Below are 22,500 nucleotides of genomic sequence, written 5' to 3'. Positions count from 1 at the left end.
AATAACTAGATCTTCATTTCCAGAAGGAACCACAAAGCATGCACAGAACTGAAAATAGTGGAAGGAAGAAAAGAAGGAAGGAAGGAAGAAATAAAAACATGAATGAATGAAAGCGATGGAGAAGGGAGGGAAAGAAAAATAAAGATGTAAAGCAAAGGAAACAAAGAATGAAAGGGACGGAGGAAAGAAAGAAAGAAAGAATTAATGAAAGTGAGTAAGGAAAGAATGAAAGAAACAAATAAATACATAGATGAATGAATGAAATAAAGATTAAAATATTGAAAGAAACAAAAAAAAATTAAAGAAAGTTGGAAAGAAAGAAAGAAAGAAAGACACTAAACAAAGTAAAAAAAATGAATGAGTGTCTGTTGTGCAGTAAATACACACTGACCACTTTGTGGACCAACATGTGTGACACGTAAGTGTGTGTTTGCAGATGCGTGATTATTAGCGTGCTGATCTGCAACACTGTCATCAGCACACATCACAACACTTAGTACATTATCATCATACTACATCAAACACACACACACACACACACCACACACTACAGCAGGCTGTGTCGTCAGCGTGTCAGTCAGGACGTCACTCTGCGTGTAAAATAAAATGATGCATGAATTATTGAGAGCTACAACCACACAGGTTTTCCCGTCTCAGTTCACAATATTACTATGATCCTGTATTATAAAAAGATTTAAAAACATATTTACACTACATTATACTCATCACTACATTACACTACATTACACTACATTATACTCATCACTACATTACACTACATTACACTACATTATACTCATCACTACATTACACTACATTATACTCATCACTACATTACACTCATCACTACATTACACTACATTACACTACATTACACTCATCACTACATTACACTACATTACACTACATTACACTCATCACTACATTACACTACATTACACTCATCACTACATTACACTACATTACACTACATTACACTCATCACTACATTACACTACATTACACTACATTACACTCATCACTACATTACACTACATTACACTACATTACACTCATCACTACATTACACTACATTACACTACATTACACTACATTACACTCATCACTACATTACACTACATTACACTACATTACACTCATCACTACATTACACTACATTACACTACATTACACTCATCACTACATTACACATTACACTCACCACTACATTACACTACATTACACTCATCACTAAATTACACATTACACTCATCACTAAATTACACATTACACTCATCACTACATTACACTACATTACACTCATCACTACATTACACTACATTACACTCATCACTACATTACACTCATCACTACATTACACTCATCACTACATTACACTACATTACACTCATCACTACATTACACTCATCACTACATTACACTACATTACACTACATTACACTCATCACTACATTACACTACATTACACTACATTACACTACATTACACTCATCACTACATTACACTCATCACTAAATTACACATTACACTACATTACACTACATTACACATTACACTCATCACTACATTACACATTACACTCATCACTACATTACACTCATCACTACATTACACTACATTACACATTACACTCATCACTACATTACACTACATTACACTCATCACTACATTACACATTACACTCATCACTACATTACACTCATCACTACATTACACTACATTACACATTACACTCATCACTACATTACACTACATTACACTACATTACACTCATCACTACATTACACTACATTACACTCACCACTACACTACACTCATTACTACACGGATCACCAGTTACACTGTATTACACTCATAATCACATTACACTATATTAGCCTTATCATTATATTACACTCATCACTGCATTAAAATGATCACCAATTATACTATATTACACTAATCACTATATTACTCATCACTACATTACACGCATCACTACATTACACTCACTAATTATACTACATTACACTCTATTACACTCATCACTCTGATACTCTCACAGTGGGTTGTTTAATGAACTGCTCCGTCTTCCACACCTGATTTGAACACGGTAGTGAAACTACACCATCACACCGATGTCCTGCTGTGACCTCGCCGTGACCTTTACCTCTGCTGCCCTCTGGCACAGCTCCTGACCTCTGACCTCTGTTACAACCCTCCAAAGTAGATTTTATGACCATGACCTAGGGAAAGATGACCTACGACCTCAACCTCAGTGTGACCTCGAAGCCATTCTCAATGCTCTGTGTGTGTGTGTGTGTGTGTGTGTGTGTGTGTGTGTGTGTGTGTGTGTTAGAGAGATTAAACCATGGATGTATCCCAAATCACTCAATTCTGTTATATGGCTCTTTAATGTGCTGTATTTGTAAAATTTGTTCATATTACTCTAACCACTTATGTTAGAGTAATGCAGAAGAGTGTGATTTGGGACACAGCCACAAACAGATAGAGAAATTGTCTTTATTTTGTCATCACACACACACACACACACACACTCCAAATCCTGGAATATTTCCCACTCAAAAATAATAGAAAATACATATAAAGCCTATTACACAGTTAAATCACATCGACAACGTAGTGGTGTGATGAAGCAAAGTTGATTATTTTCCAATAACAGCACACCCTGAAGTGTTTTATTCCTCTTAAACCACATCAATTACAGAATGACACACTGTAATTTTTATCAATTTATAGTTACATTTAACGTTGACAAGTCTGTATAAGTCCCTAATGAACGAGTCCCTGTGAATGAACTGTTACTATAGAAACCATAACGTATTAGAACGAGTGCATTAATATAAATCTGCACTACAATCAGGGCTGCTGTTATAGAAAATTAATCTGCACCGTCCAACCAATCAGATTTGAGAATTCAACAGCGCTTTCTCACATCTGACTTTAGTTCACACATAACCACTTCCTGATTAAACGGCTGTTGAATTCCCGTGTAAAATAGCACATGTGAAAAGTAAGATTTAGTAATATTTTGCTTATTCTGGATTTTACATCACATAAAACATGCTATGAGATCTTTTAAAACAGGATGGTTGACATTTTAAAGCAATAACTTCATGCAAAAATCTAATTCCCACATTTTCTCTAAGCAGCAAAAAAAAAAAAAAAAAAAAAAAAAAACGTTTGGTGTCTAAAGTTTGATTTTTTTTTTTTTTTTAGTTTTGCACTGAAGCTCATCATTCAAGCTCTACTAGCATGACTCTCTCTCTCTCTTTCTCTCCATCTCTCTCTCTCTCTCTCTCTCTCTCTCTCTCATGATTAAAGCTCTATGTTCAAAGGCTCTACCAAAATAGAACATTTTCATCAACTCAGCACAATCTGTCTCTGCTCTCCACACACACACACACACAAGCACACACGCGCGTGCAGCACATACCCGTAGTCGGTTGGCTCAGTCAGATGGCGGCGTGTGTGAGTGTGTGAATGTGTGTGTGTGTGTGTGTGTGTGTGTGCCGCTGTCGGCCCGCGCTGCAGAAAGGCTTTAAAGTCCAAAAAAAAAAGGAAAAGGAGGAAAAATCCCACAGAAAACGGCTTTGTCTGGGAATAGGAGGTCATGTGACCGCAAGGGGAGATTCTGATTGGCCAGAGAGAGCTCGCAAATAATGGCAGGAAGCCAAGGAGCTGTCTGCAGCTAACCTGACCGGCCGAGAGAGAGAGAGAGAGAGAGAGCGAGAGAGAGAGAGAGAGACTGAGAGTGAGGAAGAGAGAGAGAGAGAGAGAGAGAAATAAAGACAGAGAAACAGGTAGAGAGAAACAGAAGAGACAGTTAAAGAGAGAAAAGACAGACAGAGAGAGAGAGAGAGAGAGAGAGAGAGAGAGAGAAGTAGTGAGAGAGATAGAAACAGAGACCGAGAGAAAGAAACAGTGATAAAGAGAAAAAGAAAGTGTGATAGAAAGAGAGTATGAATGAATGAAGGAGAAATGCCTTAAGAAATGTCACAAATCTATATATGTGTGTGTGTGTGTGTGTGTGTGTGTGTGTGTGTGTGTGTGTGTGTGTTTGTTAATGGGGACCTGGGGTGTGATGGCCTATTGGGGGAGGATATAACCAGTCGTCATGGTTACAAACAAGCCGAGGAGGAGTGTTTCCCATGAGCATACACGCATACACACACACACACACACACACACAGCTGCCTCAAAACTTTATAACAGTGATGTAGAAGTCGAAGTCGTGTGTGTTTGGCAGTGTGATTAACAGAAGTGTAGCACTAAAACTGTAATTGCGTAAACTGTAAAGAAAGAAATAAAACACTCGGTGTAGAGGAAAATAATCAATGACGGCGTGGTGTGATGAAGCCGAGTCACTTGTACCATCCAGAAGTTACTTATTTTCCTGTTATTGATTTTGTACTACAATTTTTAATTTCTTAAAGGATGACATACTTTTTTTTTTTTATCCATTTATAGTTACATTGAAGTCTCTGTGCGTTTACTATAGAAAGATAAAATATCAGAAGGATATTTTGCATTAATGTAAACCTGCACTACTGTCAGAGCTGCTGTTATAGGAAATGAATCAAGACGCTTGTTTTTTATTGGCTCACACTTCTGCTGCTCCCGGAGACGAATTCCTTTTCTGTGTGTTCATTAAAAAAGAAAAAAAAAAAACTCACTAGTGTTTAAAAGACTTACATGTAAATATTATGGCGAAGTTGATTAGGAAACGTGGAGCACGAGAACAAACAGAAATCGCTGCAGGAGCGAGCGCACGGATCTCACTCGCAGTCGTAGAAGGTAAATGTAGGTTACGATCCCAGGTGCAGAGTTTTTACGGAACTTTCACAGATTTTCGACGTATAACTTTACAATCCCATACTGCGTTTACGTAAGATTACATCTGACAGGAAAAGAACTCCAAATCCACACACACTTTCTCCACATGCACATGTTAATGATTAGGCCAAGTAACTTCACTGTGTGTCTGTGTGTCTGTGTGTGTGTGTGTGTGTGTGTGTGTGTGTGTGTGTGTGTGTGTGTGTGTGTGTGTGTGTGTGTGTGTGTGTGTGTGTGTGTGTGTGTGCCAGGCCATGATTAGATCCAGAGGCCTCCTCTACACTTGGCTGGGTGAGATGAGGACAGCAGAACCATTGATCTTAGTGAAGGAGGCGTGGCTTCTGTGTGTCTATCAGTCACAGTAAAGGAGGCGTGGCTTCTGTGTGTGTCAGTCACTGGAAAGGAGGCGTGGCCTCTGTGTCAATCATAGTAAAGGAGGCGTGGTCTCTGTCAGTCACAGTAAAGGAGGTGTGTCCTCTGTGTCAATCACAGTAAAGGAGGCGTGGTCTCTGTGCCAGTCATTGGAAAGGAGGCGTGGCCTCTGTCAGTCACAGTAAAGGAGGTGTGTCCTCTGTGTCAATCACAGTAAAGGAGGCGTGGCCTCAGTGTGTGTCAGTCACTGGAAAGGAGGCGTGGCCTCAGTGTGTGTCAGTCACTGGAAAGGAGGCGTGGCCTCTGTGTCAGTCACTGGAAAGGAGGCGTGTCCTCTGTGAGTCACTGGAAAGGAGGCGTGGCCTCTGTGTGTCAGTTACAGTAAAGGAGGCGTGGCCTCTGTGTGTCAGTTACAGTAAAGGAGGCGTGGCCTCTGTGTCAGTCACAGTAAAGGGGGCGTGGCCTGTGTGTCAGTCACAGTAAAGGAGGCGTGGCCTGTGCCTCAGTCACAGTAAAGGAGGTGTGGATTATGTGTGTGTGTGTGTGAGTCACAGTAAAGGAGGTGTGGATTGTGTGTGTGTGTGTGTGTGTGTGTGTGAGTCACAGTAAAGGAGGTGTGGATTGTGTGTGTGTGTGTGTGTGTGAGTCAAAGGAGGTGTGACCTTTAAAGTGTCAGCTTTAAATGTACCTTTCAGACATTGGATTGTTAAAACAAAAACTGTATTAATTCTCTTACAACTCTAGCATCATAAGCACACACACTCACTCACACACACACACACACACACAAATAAAAATCTTCAAATCTTCAAACACGAAGTGACAGATGATGAGCGGCGCTTGAGCCTGTAATCACACGGGGCTTTAAATAAAGCTTAAATCAAACACACACAGTTGAAACTGTAGAAATATTCCAGGAGAAACAGCACGTGACTGTTAAAATGGCCAGAAGTGAACTTTCACACACAGACACCCACAGACACACACACACACACACACTCTCTCTCTACACCCCACACAGGAAATGGGGCCTGAGCAGAGTGCTCTAAAGCAACTGCCTTTCCACTGAGGCGCACTTTCCGCTTACACACACACACACACACACACACACAGCTTTATTCCTTCCTTTGGTTTAACTCTCTTTAACTTTCCACAGGCATTCATCTCCCTCAGTAATTCTCCACCTGTACACACCACACACTCAGGGATAACTTAAGCCCCGCCTCTGCAAAGACCTGTCGTACAATGATAAATGTAATGTCTCTCTCTCTCTCCGTCTCTCTCTCTCTCTCTCTCTCTCTCTCTCTCTCCGTCTTGCTCACCTCCTCTTTTTTCCAGCGAGCGATCAGCTCCTCTCTCTCTCTCTTGCTCATATGGAAAGGGTCTCCGGCCTGGAAGGTGATTCGAGGTACAGGTCTGCGCCGGAGGCTGATGTTTCTGCCCTCACGAGTCCGCACACGTCCACTGTCGCCCTGCACACACACACACACACACACACACACACACACGCACACACACACACACACACACACAGTGTCAATTTTTTTTTTGATCTTCAGACCCATTAGTGCTGATATTCAGTTTAAATGTGTATCGAGCAAGTGAAGAGAGTTTACCTCTCCTCTACTGGTATCACTGCTACTGCCATCCTCCTCCACATCTGAGAGAGAGAGAGAGAGAGAGAGAGAGGGACAGATAGAGAGATAGAGAAAAAGAGAAAGCAACATGGATAGACAGATATAGAAAGAGAGAGATACAGAGAGAGAGAGACAGACAGATAGAGAGATAGAGGAACACAGATGAGACAGATGTAGAAAGACAGATACAGAGAGGGAGAGATAGAGAGAGAGAGATTTAATAAATATTAGTGTCAGTGCTTTGTACCGGTTTTTTCTTCAGGACAGACGAGTTTACGCTTCGCGGTTTCTCGGTAACGGGACAAGCTGGGTTTTTTTTTTGTCGTATTAACTTTGAGAGAGAGAGAAAAGAGAGGCTGGTGAGGGAACAGCTGTCTACAGCTGCTATAGCGTAACTGAGAACAGGAATGAACTTGTTTCGCTGACATTCTACAACATTAAACGAAACTACAACTTGATAAAGTATTAAGTGTTGCTCATTAATACGTTATAAAAATGTAATAGATGAGGTATAAAAGGAATAAAACACTTCAAGATATGTTATGAGAAAACAATTTGATTACTTTCCTATAACATGTCATGAAGTGTTTTATTCCTTACTTAGTTAACAGACTCTACAGTGCTGCATTTACACAATCTATGTAGTTTCATATCAAAACACACACACAGGTTTTTCTTCTGTAATAACAGATATACAGTAAACTAACAGATTATTAGACACACAAAGTATCTGAAAACTTCTTAACTTATGCTACTGTAATTACACTACACTACATTTGGCTCTATTTTCTGTAACTACGGCACAATTTACTCTTTTTCCCCCCCAACAAGTTGTTCTGGAAAAATGACAAAACAAAAAGATAAAAGATGGAATGAAAGACCTGTGACTCACGTTTTTCAGGGTGCTCGAGTTTCCGTCGCCCACGTTTCTTCCGTTTCGTGGAGGGGGCAGAACTTTCCTCCTGATCGGCCTTGTCCGAGCTGTTCTGGTGGGAGGAGTCAGAGGAAGAGTCGTGCCCCTGTAGAGCACCTTGGGAAACCCCGTTCTCGTTCTCACCGTTACACTCCGCCTCCTTCACGCAAGCCACGCCCTCTTTCAGAGACTCACAGCTGTCCACCTGCGAGATTTTAAATTTCTCTTGTAACTCTGTTTTTTTTTTTATTACTTTTAGGCTCATTTGCTGTTTAGTCGAGTTGCATTTTCAAAATTTTATTTATGAATGAATTATTGTTGACTTTTGTCTGATTTTCTTAACAGTCAGACACTGAACATCAGAGAGCGAGAGAGAGATTACAGATGTGTGTCATCACATGATAACACTTGTGTCGAAATATCTTGGTTTTGTGCAGCTGATGCCTTCATCTCATTCACTCAGACTGACACACAAAGGCCACGCCTCCTTCATCTCGTCCACTGAGACTGACGCACAAAGGCCACGCCTCCTTCACCTCATTCACTGAGACTGACGCACAAAGGCCACGCCTCCTTCACCTCATTCACTGAGACTGACACACAAAGGCCACGCCTCCTTCACCTCATTCACTCAGACTGACGCACAAAGGCCACGCCTCCTTCACCTCATTCACTGAGACTGATGCACAAAGGCCACGCCTCCTTCATCTCGTCCACTGAGACTGACACACAGAGGCCACGCCTCCTTCACCTCATTCACGGAGACTGACACACAGAGGCCACGCCTCCTTCACCTCATCCACTGAGTACCATATACCATATGATTTATACTGATAGCTTTAAGAAGTGTTAAGCCACACCCCTTCACCACGCCCCTTCTTTTCATTCTTTGAGACTGACAAAGAGGCCACGCCTCCTTCATCTCATTCACGGAGACTGACACACAGAGGCCACACCTCCTTCATCTCATTCACTGAGACTGACACACAAAGGCCACGCCTCCTTCACCTCATCCGCGGAGACTGACACACAGAGGCCACGCCTCCTTCACCTCATCTGCGGAGACTCACACACAGAGGCCACGCCTCCTTCACCTCATCCACTGAGACTGACAGAGGCCACGCCTCCATCTCATTCACGTAGACTGAAACACAGAGGCCACGCCTCCTTCATCTCATCCACTGAGTACCATATACCATGTGATTTATATGGATAGCGTTAAGCCACACCCCTTCACCACGCCCCCTTCTTTTCATTCTCTGAGACTGACAAAGAGGCCACGCCTCCTTCACATCTTACATTGGGAGTGACACACACAAACGCCACGCCTCCTTCACCTCATTTACAGAGACTGACACACAGAGGCCATGCCCCCTTCACCTAATTCATTGAAACTGTAAGACACAGTGGCCACGCCCCCTTCACTTAAGGAATGCTGCTGTGTAGTAAATATTGAGGCTGGAGCATCATTCATCTGTTGCTGTGTGGCGGTACTTTCAAGTCTCAATGAATGTAGTGCAGAAAACCACAAATATTAACCACACACACACACACACACACTCACGAATGAAACCCTCTGAAACATTAGCATTAACGAGTAGTGACTTGCATGTGGAGTTTGCAGCCATGTTGCAGACATTTTACACAGAATTACTGTTAAAACAGCATCAGGTGTAAAATCGCAAGAGTCTTATTCTAATGAGGTTTTATCATGTGGGGATAAAAGCAACAAAAAATAGCTCTTTAATTAATACAGAAATCCGAATCGTTGGCAAATCAGGGCTTCAGTGTACTAAACTTATAATACTTCATCTTCACGTTACACGTTGTTTCATCGCTTCTAAGTTGCCTTATGATTAAAAAGAAAATAGCTAACATAACTCTTTCTAGCTAGCAATGTTATTCAGCCAACTGTAGTCAAGTACAAAGCCAGAAGCAAAGCATCTCCAAAAGTCTAGCCAGAAATAACGAGATATTCTAATGCACGTGTGCGGTGACGACGTATGATCATATTGAGGTAAAATCAGAGGAAACTTTGAAGAATTTGAACACAGCTGATGTCTTGAAAAATCAAATATATTGGAAATTCAGACCCAACTGCTATAAGTATAATCTTCCATAGTAAGAAATTAGCATAGTATTTATAATCGCTAATTAGTTAATCTTTAAAAATCTGTCATGGTGACATGAAATATAATGTCTTACATATTGCTTAATAATTTAGGAATTATTTAGGGTATAAGATTTACGTTGAATTACATCCTGTTGCAGAGATCTGTGAAAAAAATTCGATCGCAAATCCATCATAGCTTCACAATTTAGCAATGTTTTGTATTATATATTATATACAAGGTTTTTTTTAAAATTTATTTTTATTTATTTGCTGTTCAGTTGTTAAGGTTGATGTTAGTTGTAATATAAACGGCAGACGCACAGCTTTGAAACAAGACTTTTTGACCAATCATATGCTTTGTTATTCAATCTCTGCACCAATCAGATATCTACGCTGAAAATAATATTATAAAACATCACATAATTTATTTGAAATGAAGAATTTTTTTTTAAGGCTAGTGATCAAAAATGGGCAAAAAATATGCGTAGACTTCTGAGGGATAAACAAAGTACAAGAAGTGATGTTTCTACATCTGTAATGGAAAATTGTTAGTAGTTACTAGTTAGCTAGTTATCATCTCCGCTAGTTACGATACTACACAGTTCGGCTAAACTAAACTAAACTAAAGAGCCAGCTGTTATACACCGTCAACATTTAACATGAAAGGTTTTAAGTGTGAGAACTTAAATCTAGTAACGGCATATTTTTCTTACACCGGGGCCCACGCTAAAATTTTGTGCAAGTTGAATATTGCAGTGTATCGTAAACTCGATAATTGGCACGTGTCTGGCATAATTACAGAACGTTGTCCATCATATAAATGTCCGTCACTATAAATAATCACAACCTTCAAAGGAACACGAGTGTATTAAAAATGCCAACGTTGCAAATCATGAATGAAAACTAGCAGGCACCACTTAGCATCATGGCGCTAATGAGCGGGCTCCAGGCCTCTGTTCCCTGCCAACTGCATTAGCGTGTTGGAGCGTGTTAAGTCTTTAATGATATGGTTTTATAGCAGAACCTGAGCTTTAAAATAAACATAAAACATTATCGTTCGAGCCCCCGGCGTGCGAGTGTGTCTGCAGGCTTCTGCACATGGCTGTAAAACCCTCACAGTCCAGAGCAGTGAGGCTGGAGAAGGGTTTACAGCCGGGTGTGTGTGTGTGTGTGTGTGTGTGTGTGTGTGTGTGTGTGTGTGTGTGTGGAGCTAATGGATACTACTACTGATCACACACACATACACACATACAAGGGGAAAATAATAAACAAAAGTGTAGACTTGATGGTCGGCTGCCGTGTCATTAGTAAGAACGGAGACTGTGTTAAAAACACACTCACACTCACACACACACTCACACACACACACACACACACAGGTGGCACTGCATTGCTGCCAGACTTCACATATACACACAGTACAGTTAAAGCTCATTCCAATAATCAGCATTTCCATCTTTATAGAAAAATATAATTTTGCACTTTAGCTACGAGAAAATTGTAGCTAACAAGTAAGAGAAGCTTATAGCTACCATTTTAGCATTGTGTAGTAGTAAAAAATATTAAACAGTAGTATTATATAGTAGTAATGATGTAGAGGGTGATTATATAGTAGTAATGATGTAGAAGGTGATTATATAGTAGTAATGATGTAGAAGGTGATTATATAGTAGTAATGATGTAGAGGGTGATTATATAGTAGTAATGATGTAGAGAATGATTATATAGTAGTAATGATGTAGAAGGTGATTATATAGTAGTAATGATGTAGAGAATGATTATATAGTAGTAATGATGTAGAGAATGATTATATAGTAGTAATGATGTAGAGGGTGATTATATAGTAGTAATGATGTAGAAGGTGATTATATAGTAGTAATGATGTAGAAGGTGATTATATAGTAGTAATGATGTAGAGAATGATTATATAGTAGTAATGATGTAGAGGGTGATTATATAGTAGTAATGATGTAGAAGGTGATTATATAGTAGTAATGATGTAGAAGGTGATTATATAGTAGTAATGATGTAGAAGGTGATTATATAGTAGTAATGATGTAGAGAATGATTATATAGTAGTAATGATGTAGAAGGTGATTATATAGTAGTAATAAATTACAGTAAATTATCATGTACTATCCAATGAATTACTAGAATCCTCCTTCCCATAATGCTCAACTCATTCAAAATATTGTAGCCTCATGCTAGCAGTGGAGAGGGCTAGCTTCCTGTTAGCTGGATGTTACCATGACCAGAGTATGTGTGATAATTCTAGGCTAAATTCAAAAGTCGAAAAAAAAAACGCTGAATAGACTCACCATGATCACACTTCAATATCGCTAACACAACGTATCGGTGTGGATTTGTCTTTTTCTCTGTCTCTCTCGCTTTCTTTCGCTCTCTCTCTCTCCACTTCCGTCTCCTGTACTCACAGCTTCCTGTTTGTCTATCTGTTGCTATGCACGATGTACAATGCACATGTGGCAGCCAGTCACAGTAGCTCTGCTTTCCTTTCTGCTTTTTTTGGTTTCTTATAATGTTTCTGGGTGTGTTTTTTGTATTTTTATGCACTTTATCAAACTCCTATGCAACTACACAACTAAGGGGTCCAAGCTAGCTACTTTTGCAGTATGCCTTGTACTCTTTTTTGGACTATTTGGCATTGCCTTGGGAGACCCCTTCAGTCATGGCACCATTGTTTACACCCGGGATCAGCTGTTAGCTCTAAGTCGCGCCGGACTTCTCTACGGGCAGAAACCGGAGATTTCTTCAGAGATACGGAAAAGGAGAAGAGGCTGCAGAGCAGGACTGAGACGCAAGGAGAGGAAATGGAGGTATAAACCATGTTTACCATCTATTATCATGGGAAATGTCCGCTCCCTCTCCAATAAGATGGATGAGCTAACGGCGCTAGCCCGGGTGCAGACAGAATACCGGAAGTGCAGCCTTATGTTTTTTACTGAGACGTGGCTGAATGATCTTACATCGGACTCACTGGTAACTCTGGATGGTTTTAAAATTGTATGGGCGGACAGGAAAGTTGCGGAAGGCGGTAAGAAGAAAGAAGGGGGCCTGGCGGTGTTTTTAAACGAGAAGTGGTGCAACTCAGTGCACATCAGTGTTAAGGAACAACGCTGCACCAAGGATATTTTGTTACTCGCTGTCAGCATTCGGCCATATTACCTTCCGAGGGAGTTTTCACACGTCATCACAATAAATGTGTACGTACCTCCTTCAGCCAATGCTGCTTGCGAGCTATTACACAGTGTTGTAACTCAGTTACAGACCCGGCACCCGCAGTCTCTCCTTCTAATCTCTGGTGACTTCAACCATGCCTGTCTATCTTCCACTCTTCTCACAGACACTCTGCAGCTCTCATGGCGAGGACATTGATGGTCTCACCCACTGCATTACAGATTACATAAATTTCTGTGTGGAGAATACTGTACCATCAAGGAGGGTACGGTGTTTCTCCAATAACAAACCCTGGGTGACCCTTGAGCTCAAAGACCTGCTAAATGAGAAGAAAAGGGCTTTTGCTTCAGGGGACAAAGAGGAGCTTAAGAGAGTTCAGAAGGAACTCAACTACAGGATGAGACGGTGCAAGGACAGCTACAGGAGGAAACTGGAGGAGCGGTTAACACAAAACAATGTCCGTGATGTGTGGAGAGGACTGAAAAACATCCCAGGGCATGGTCAGTGTGGCGGGAGAGGATCAGTAAACGGTGATCAAATGAGTTGAATCTGTTTTTTAACATATTTGACTCTGTTCCCACTTCCTCTTCCACCCAGCGTTCTCCCTCTCCACCCTACTCCAGACCAGCAACCACCCTCCTCTCCGGATTGTCTTCACCTCCACCTCACTTACACCTCACTACACTTCCCCTCACTGCCCCCCTAGTCTTTCACAACTTTTCACTCCCATTCACTCATCTCAGTCCTCCCTTACCCCCCTCTCCTTAACAACAAATCAGGTGAGGTGTGAACTAAGGAAGATAAAGGCAAGGAAGGCTGCAGGGCCAAATGGAATCAGCCCCAGACTGCTCAGGGACTGTGCCGACCAGCTATGTGGGGTGGTCAAGTACATGTTTAATCTAAGCCTCAGCCTGGAGAAGGTCCCAATCCTGTGGAAAACTTCCCGTGTGGCTCCAGTACCAAAGACTGCATACCCCAGGGAGCTGAACCACTTCAGACCTGTTGCCTTAACCTCCCACCTGATGAAGACCATGGAGAGGATCATCCTCTGTCACCTCCGTTCCTTAGTGAGCACAGTGCTCGACCCACTGCAGTTTGCATATCGGCCTGGCATCGGTTTGGACGACGCAGTGATCTACCTGCTGCACCGAGCACTGACTCGGACACTGACCTGGAGACCACCGGGAGCACTGTGAGAGTCATATTCTTTGACTTCTCCAGTGCTTTCAACATGATACAGCCAGCACTGCTGTGTGGGAAGCTGGAGCGGTCAGGGGTGGATGATCACCTGGCTGCATGGACAATCGACTACCTCACCAACAGACCACAGTATGTAAGGTTGCGTGACTGTGTGTCTGAAGTGGTAGTCTGCAACACCGGGGCTCCCCAGGGCACGGTGCTCTCCCCTTTCCTTTTCAAACTGTACAATTCGAACTTCAGTTATAACACCAACACCTGCCACCTCCAAAAGTTCTCAGATGATACAGCCATTGTTGGATGTGTATCTGATGGGAATGAACAGGAATACAGGGACGTCATCAAGGACTTTGTTGACTGGTGTGAGTGTAGCCACTTGCACTTGAACACCATTAAGACAAAGGAGATGGTGATTGACTTCCGAAGAAGGAAAACACCGCACCACATACCAGTGACCATCCAGGGCTTGGACATTGAGTTGGTGGATAGGTTCAAGTACCTAGGTGTCCACTTAAACAATAGACTGGACTGGCTGGATAACACTGATGCTCTGTACAAGAAGGGCCAGAGTCGCCTCCACCTGCTGAGGAGACTAGGGTCCTTTGGAGTGTGCAGTACATTATTAAGGACATTTTACGATACTGTGGTGGCCTCCGCAATTCTCTACGCTGTAGTCTGCTGGGTGGGAGGCAGTACAGAGCGGGACAGGAAGAGACTGAACAAGCTGGTTAGGAGAGCCAGCTCTGTCCTGGGCTGCCCACTGGACTCTGTGGAGGTGGTGGGTGAGAGGAAGATGTTAGCCAAGCTGACATCTATTATGAACAACACCTCTCACCCCCTGTATGGGACTGTGGAGACCCTGTGCAACTCTTTCAGCAGCAGACTGCTACACCCCCCGTGTAGGAAGGAGCGCTACCGCAGATCATTCATACCAGTGGTTGTCAGTTTTATTATTCCTAAGGTGTATATATAGTTATAGTTTTAACTTTTCTTCCTTCCTTCCTTTTCTTTCTTCCTGCACTTTAACTGTCTGTGAGCTGCTGTGATAAGTGAATTTCCCCACTGTGGGACCAATAAAGTTTATCTTATCTTATCTTAAAAGAATTCCCCACCCATGTTCACCACGATTGGCCAGTTAATACATGCTCGTGTTGCTTGTTATTTGTCTCTTGTGGGTGTGGTTTATACTTCGCTTGTAGGCATGCACTGTCCAGCATTTATTTTTTTTTTGTAGTAGCTATATATAGCTACTAACTAGTCAAACACAAATTGAATAACGCACACCTTACGTGCTCTTATTCGTACTAGCTTCAATGGAAGATTAGTAAAACAAGTTAAGTGTACTAGCTACGTATACACACACGATCCACCAACAATATCTGCTGCTTTCTTCCAAACTTTATTTTTCTTCGTAACATCTCTGTACACATTTAACGAGAGATCGTACATCACAGCATAACGCGAAACCATGGCTTTTGCGGGAACTAATGGCAGGTAGGAAAAAGTTCCTAGTGAGTGGGGAACTGAGGAAACGTAGGACCACACTCACCATAGGACTGATCCAAGGAATCATTCAAGCCATTTGATTCCTGTTATATGATTTGATTCGGATGAATCACCACCATTTTATTTAAACACACAACAATAAATCGTGTGCTTTCACACATTTTCCACAAATTGGGTCTAAAATATAAACTACTGAAGTAGATGCAAAATGTAAAGGACTGAATTAGACCTAAAATGTAAACTACTGTATTAGTTCTAAATGTAAACCAGTGAATACTAAAAATAAGCTAAATAAAATTAAGCCAATGAAACTGATCTAAAATAAATTACCAAATTGTTTCTAAAATAAACTACTGATTTGTTTAAAATAATCTACTGATTTCCTCTGACATGAACTAATGAATGGTTTCTAAAATGAACTACAGAATTGTTTCTGAAAAAAACTACTGTATTGGGTCCAAAAATAAGCTCTTGAATTAGATCTAAAAAATAAATAAATAAATAAAACTACTTAATTAGATCTAAATTATTGAGTAAAAATAGGCCAGAAAATGAGACTAAATGGCACAAATGTATGAAGGAAATACTTTTGTTGCAAGGTGCGGAAAGTGATTGCGTAATTATTTTAAAAGCTCTCAGATAGTTAACAGCTTAAAAAGAGAGTTAAAATATGTTTTAACGTTCACTATTAAAGTAACGGAAGAAAGATAGATAGAAAGAAAGTGTATGTTAGGATTCTAAGGAGTGTGTAGTTTCACTAAGGTGTGAGTTTAAGCGAAGGTGGTGATTGGTCAGCTGCTGTAACACCCATTATATCCTCACTAGCGGTCAGATAGAACTCTGCTGGCATTTATGTCGGACACTTCAGTTGACCAAAATGCTCAGCTCTTTCAATAAATTCAGAAGATCATAATTACCAATTTCAATTTTTCAATTTATTTATAAAGCACATTTAAAACAACTTTCACTGACCAAGGTGCTGCACATAAAGCATAGACCTAATTACAGCATTTAAAAAATGCACACACCTAATTAGTATTGCATAGTCTTGTATACAGCAGTAAAATCCATATAACCTTAAAACAACCCAATCACCTATCATTAAAAGCACAGGAGAAAAGATGAGTTTTTAACAGACATTTAAATTCAGACACTGTAGAAGCAGTTCTGATAAATAGAGGCAAAGTGTTCCATAGTTTGGGACCAGCAACAGAGAAAGCTCTATCTCCCCTACATTTTAGTCTTGTTCTGGGAATCCACAACATGTGTGCAGTCTGAGATCTAAGTGATCTGACAGGATTGTGGACAGTAAGCAACTCTGAAAGATATTGAGGAGCAAGCCAATTAACAGCCTCAACAGCGAAACTCAATACGGTAGTGCAGCGAGCGCAAGATAGGTGTAATATGTACACATTTACCAGAAATTGGAAACAAAGTGGATGCACTACTAGCCTGCTAACTTAACCCTCTGGGGTTTGAGGGTGTTTCGGGGCCCTGGAGAAGTTTTGACATGCCCTGACATTTGTGCATTTTTCATTTGCTTATAAAAATATAAATAGCTAAAGTCTGATTACACTGTAATCAGCACAAACTGGGCTACAATAATATGTGAGCAGCATATATGTACAAGTTTGTATTTTGGAGAAAATAACAGTTATGCGTAACAAAAAAAAAAAAGTTACTGAAATAAGGCCATAAAACTCATTCAAAACATTTGTCAACAAGACAACTGGATCTTGTAGCCTAGAGTTTTTGCTTCAAAATGATTCAGAGAAAACAATATAATGATTTAAATTTTCGATGACACTTTTTGTATAGAAAGTCCATATGCGAGGAGGCGTGAATGATCACGCATAATGCTGCGATTCACACCTGAGAAGACAAAGACCCGCCTAATGAGCTGCATAATGAGCCTTTCAGCCAGGTACGTGACTGAGAGGGAAGTGCTACAAGAAAGAATGTGAGGACAAAAGAAATATATTTTTTGTTTGTAGTTTATTTAGAATATATTTAACTGTCAGGCAAAATAACTCGAGATTCACTTGTGAGTGCATGTAAACAGTTTATTAGAAACAAACAAACAAAAAAACAACACAAGAGTCAAGATGACAAATCTGTCACGGGAAAACGGGAAACAGCAGACACTAGACAAGAAAAAAAATGGACGTGAGCATAAAGCATTACATACCTAGCATTTCCAAGCTGAATTTACATGTTTCTTACACCCTATGCATAACCTACTCGCTCACAGTGCAGAGAAAATGTCCAGGATATGTACTATACTTGAATTTACACAGGAAACATGTAGTTGTACAGTGCAAACAGGAACAGTGCAAGATAAAAAAAAAAAAAGGGTGTAAGGTTTGTAAAAGCCCACTCTTACACCCTATACACAATCACACATCTCTGTGCCACTCTTGAAAGCAGTTCCTGTTCAGCTGAAGACATAGGTGCACATCGCATGCCTGGCATTTCCATGGTGTTTTCTGTTTCTTACCATGCACTGCTTTGCAATGCACACAGCTCTTGCGACCAGCAGAGGCAACATTCCTGGCATCTGAGGTCAGGTCAGTTCCTGGACCTGGGATATAGTCACTACTGGTCCGTTTTGGTGCTACTTTCTGTGAGACACCACAAAGCTTTGTGATAAGTTGTTCCATAAACTCTTTATGGGACAAGTTACCATATAGCTCTTTTTGTGCACAATGAAAGCACTGGTGGCAGCAATGTCCAAGAAGCGTAGAAAAATCTTTCTGATTTCTTACCACTTCATTGTTTTGTTTTGTGCTGTGCGGTGTTGTACTGTAACAGCTGATCAGACAGGTCATGTGCTGGTTGTATGCACATGTCACAGGTGCAGGACATGGAAATGTTTTTGTTCTCCATGTACCTTGTGATTTCACTCTCCTCTGCACAGTGTCTCCTGTATAAGCAGAATGGATGGTAGAACAGACAGATACCTCTTTTTATTATTACAAATATTAAGTTTGCGCACTTACTCCTGGTAATGTCACAAAGAAATTATCATTATCAATCACTAATGGCCATGGATAAAGACAATATAAGTTTTTTTTTTTTTATACTTTTTGTAAACAAAATTACATCTGTAAAATATAATGTCTGTACACTTACTCAGTATGATTCTCGATCGCACTGAAAACTGAACGACACCTTCGTGCCCCGGTGAAGGCAAGGGTGATGCAACCACATTCCTAAAATAAATAAATAAATAAATAAAAATAAATACAAAATTGTTAGCATACATTATTCAAAGTAAACAGGTGGGCCAACCAAAACTTAACTAAAGCTGAAATATATATTAGAAATAATAATGTTTAGAACGTAGCACATTACAAAAATGTACACTTGAGCAGATATTTGCGGACATTTGTAACCGACATTGAAAGGCGATGTTTCACGTAGGCTGCCAAAAGCTAGCCATAGCTAGGCAAAACAGAGTCTGAAAAATAATTTCTCTTTTGTATTATCAGAATAGGAATTATATAGGACTTACTCTTCGTAACAGCTTGCAGGAAAATCCTCAGCTGGATCAGTCCGCTCTTCAAAATGCAACCGTTCGTCGTCGTCGGAGTCGCGATCTTCTTCTGAGGAAAAGGTAAATTCTTCCTCGCTGTGCAAAATCATCTGAAGAGCTTCCTCGCCTGAATAGCGTGCCATCTTCCGAACGCGTAGGAAAGTCAAAGGAAGAAACTTGAATGTGGAGACTTGATGTTTTTTATGGTATTGTCCCGGGGGGCGTGTGCCTCGTACGTGAATCACCGAACCATTTTCCCTGTGAATAGCGTGTGGGTGTGTCCCGCCTCAGGTCATTATCAGATAATGAAGTGAGACGGAAAGACTGTACCTCTCCTTGGTTTCATATGGATTACATAACCTGAGAATATTTGTTTTCGATTTGACTCGCTTCATTTAAAAGTAGACACCTCAAGCTTTAGATATATTTCTCACGTCTGTGTGTCAAGTATTCGCTGAGTTTCAGTTCATTTTAGTGACGCGTTTCAAACAGATATGCGCCGAGACCGAGTCGGCTGAAAGCACACCCTGTAGATTTTCTTTATTTTACAAAAGCACATTGATTTGTTGATATTGTGAGTGTACACAAATAAAAATAGACCCTTTACAGATTCAAACGATGTATTACTCTTATGTGTAAGATCAAAAACAGACGGAGCATTTGAAGTTCTTTTCGCTGTTATCATTAAAAACTGCGAGTGGCGGCGCCGGCGCCGGCGTCGACCCCAGAGGGTTAACCGGGTGTAGTCTTTTAATTATAACATACAGCACATTAACAGTTAAAGTATTGAGATAGAGACAGTAGCGCCAACGGAGCTGAACACTCAGTAGCCATGTTGGTTTTGTCTGTTATCTGCTACAAGCCCCTCCCCCTTCTGCTTATAGTAATGTTCATGGTATAAATATTTCAAATTTCTTTATTATGGTAAATCGCTAAACTGATATACTGTCACGCCTCTAATACTGACAATCCATAACAACCTCATTACAAGTTAACTAGCATTAACTAACACTAACCCTCACAATACTCATATACATACATCTATGTGTGTGTGTGTGTGTGTGTGTGTGTGTGTGTGTGTGTGTGTGTGTGTGTATACAGTGTGTGTACAAGTCATCATACACCCAGATGAAAGGTGCAGCTGCTCTTTAGAATCTATTGTTCAGACCTGGAAAGTTTACAGTAATTAAATACAGTGGACACACACACACACACACACACACACACACACACACACACACGCATGCACCCTTCAGCCTGAAACTGCTATCTTCAGTACAGGAAGAAAAACAGCAGAGCAATACAGGAAATAAATATCCCAACACCACGCTCCTTTTTCTATTATTAGCAGAAAGGTTTTCAGTCAACAAAAAAATTCTGTAAAGTACCAGAAAAATATGTAAATATTTAAAACGTTTCTGTGATACCGAAATATGACTTGTGCAAATATAGACTGGACGTGGCCTAAAATTCTAACGAGCTCACTTGATTATAACTACATGGTATATTGTATAATGTTGTATGTTGTAAAATGTTATTCAGTGTTTATGCACGTGTATAAAATGCCACAATGATCAATAAGGATCAATAAGGTCACACTATCTCTCTCTCTCTCTCACACACACACACACACACACACACACACACACACACACACACAGAGAGAGAGAAAGGAAAGAGAGAGAGAGAGAGAGAACAGGCATATGAACGGCACATGATTTCATAGGAAAAAGCACTAATAAAGTCTGGCTGTAGCCTCGACTTCCCTGTGGTGTGTGTGTGTGTGTGTGTGTCTCATTTCCACTCCTTCACATGTGGTCTGTGTGCTTTTAAACTCAAACCAAGTGTATGAACGCTAACACACACTTCAGTGTACACTCTTCAGCTGACAGCTAGTCGCAGTGAGCGGCTGATTCCCGGCTCGCATACACACTATACACACTATACACACTTTAAGAGAAATTAAGACTTTTTAAGGACCTGCACACATATATTTGTGTGTGTGTGTGTGTGTGTGTGTGTTCATCACATACAGCTTCAGAAGGTCCTGTGAAGGAAATTTGTTTGGAGGTTTTACTACTTCTACAGTAGGAATAAAACAGGATGTTTAAAGCATTATTCAGAAGGAACAGATAGCATCTTCTGAATGAAGATGTTACAGGAGGAGCACGATTCGCTTTTTTTTTTTTCCCCCCAGAAAGGTTCACAGGACATCTATTTGAGACTAGAGATGTGCGTCAGGACTGGGAACCTGTGGGACGCAACAAAAACTCGCCCGAGTGGGAGGTTTTTACTTTCATGTGTGTGTGTTGCTCATGCCGCGTTTTGAATAAAACTTGTAACTCAGAATTTCCGACCTCTAGGAAAAAAAAAAAAAAAAAAAAAACCCTGTCAACTCGAAATTCCTACTCAGGAATTCGAGACAGTTTCCTCAACCCCGATTCCAGCAGGTGACGTCAAATCAAAATGGCTGCTCACAATGTCAAGAGCAAACGCAGCAGCACTTTTTCCCTTTAAATGAGTTATACTGTATATACAGTATTTGGCTAGATCGCTAACAAAAGGTGAACAACTTTCTACCTTGTTGTAAAGCTTTTGTACAGAACAAAAAATAAAAATAAAAAATGACCTCGCACACACACAGAGAAAGAGAGAGAGAGAACAGGCATATGAACGGCACATGATTCGGCTTCCCTGTGGTGTGTGTGTGTGTGTGTGTCTCATTTCCACTCCTTCACGTGTGTATATACAATATTTGGCTAGATCGCTAACAAAAGGTGAACATGGAGGCGTCCATTTTTTTTTTTTCCCACTGTAGCTTGAACACACGGAGGTCGAAAATAACGTAATTCTGATCTTTAAGGTTTTCTCAATTGAAAAAAAAAACAAAAAAACAACAACTTTCTATCTTGTTGTAATGCATTTTTTTCCCCAGTTGTACAGAACAAAAAAAATTACCTGCAACAAGTCTGTCATTTTTTTTTAGGTTTCATTTTTTTTTTCACTGAACTTCCAAGTTATGTTGAGCGAATCAAAAGAAAGATCACGTTCAGTCCGTGAAGATACAGCACTCATTCGCTCATCCTTAGTAACTGCCTGGTCAGGACTGAGGTGCTTTAAATTAGGCCTCTAGTTTGTTAAGATTTTCAGAAATTTAACAAACTAAATTCTAAAAACTAAAAATAACTGTGTGAGT

General features: G+C 40.6%; 2 protein-coding genes across 7 annotated transcripts in view; both read right to left on the bottom strand.

The window, feature by feature from the left end:
- dnmt3aa (DNA (cytosine-5-)-methyltransferase 3 alpha a) overlaps nt 1-22,500 on the bottom strand; it is an 83,770-nt gene that overhangs the window by 30,893 nt on the left and 30,377 nt on the right. For 4 of the 6 annotated variants that reach the window (XM_053231771.1, XM_053231772.1, XM_034301943.2 and 1 more), the window contains 3 exons: nt 7,738-7,963; nt 6,825-6,868; nt 6,531-6,680 (listed from right to left, as the gene is read on the bottom strand). The exons of 1 other annotated variant lie outside the window; for it this stretch is intronic. In XM_053231771.1, the coding sequence (XP_053087746.1) occupies nt 6,531-6,680; nt 6,825-6,868; nt 7,738-7,963 (420 nt within the window). Of the gene's footprint in view, nt 1-6,530; nt 6,681-6,824; nt 6,869-7,737; nt 7,964-12,189; nt 12,305-22,500 lie in introns of those variants that run through there. One more of the 6 variants, XM_034301946.2, reaches the window with a different exon arrangement.
- Nucleotides 17,877-19,562, bottom strand: LOC117596561 (uncharacterized). Its single transcript, XM_034302002.2, has 3 exons — nt 19,284-19,562; nt 18,902-18,981; nt 17,877-18,692 (listed from the first exon to the last, which is right to left on the bottom strand). The coding sequence occupies exons 1-3, from the start codon at nt 19,445-19,447 to the stop codon at nt 18,166-18,168; spliced, it is 771 nt and encodes a 256-aa protein (XP_034157893.1). The 5' UTR covers nt 19,448-19,562; the 3' UTR covers nt 17,877-18,165.

Source organism: Pangasianodon hypophthalmus, chromosome 30, assembly GCF_027358585.1.
Source record: "Pangasianodon hypophthalmus isolate fPanHyp1 chromosome 30, fPanHyp1.pri, whole genome shotgun sequence".
Classification (NCBI taxonomy): Eukaryota; Metazoa; Chordata; class Actinopteri; order Siluriformes; family Pangasiidae; genus Pangasianodon; species Pangasianodon hypophthalmus.
The sequence above is the reverse complement of the archived record's forward strand: the minus strand, read 5'-3'. Positions and strand labels throughout refer to the sequence as shown.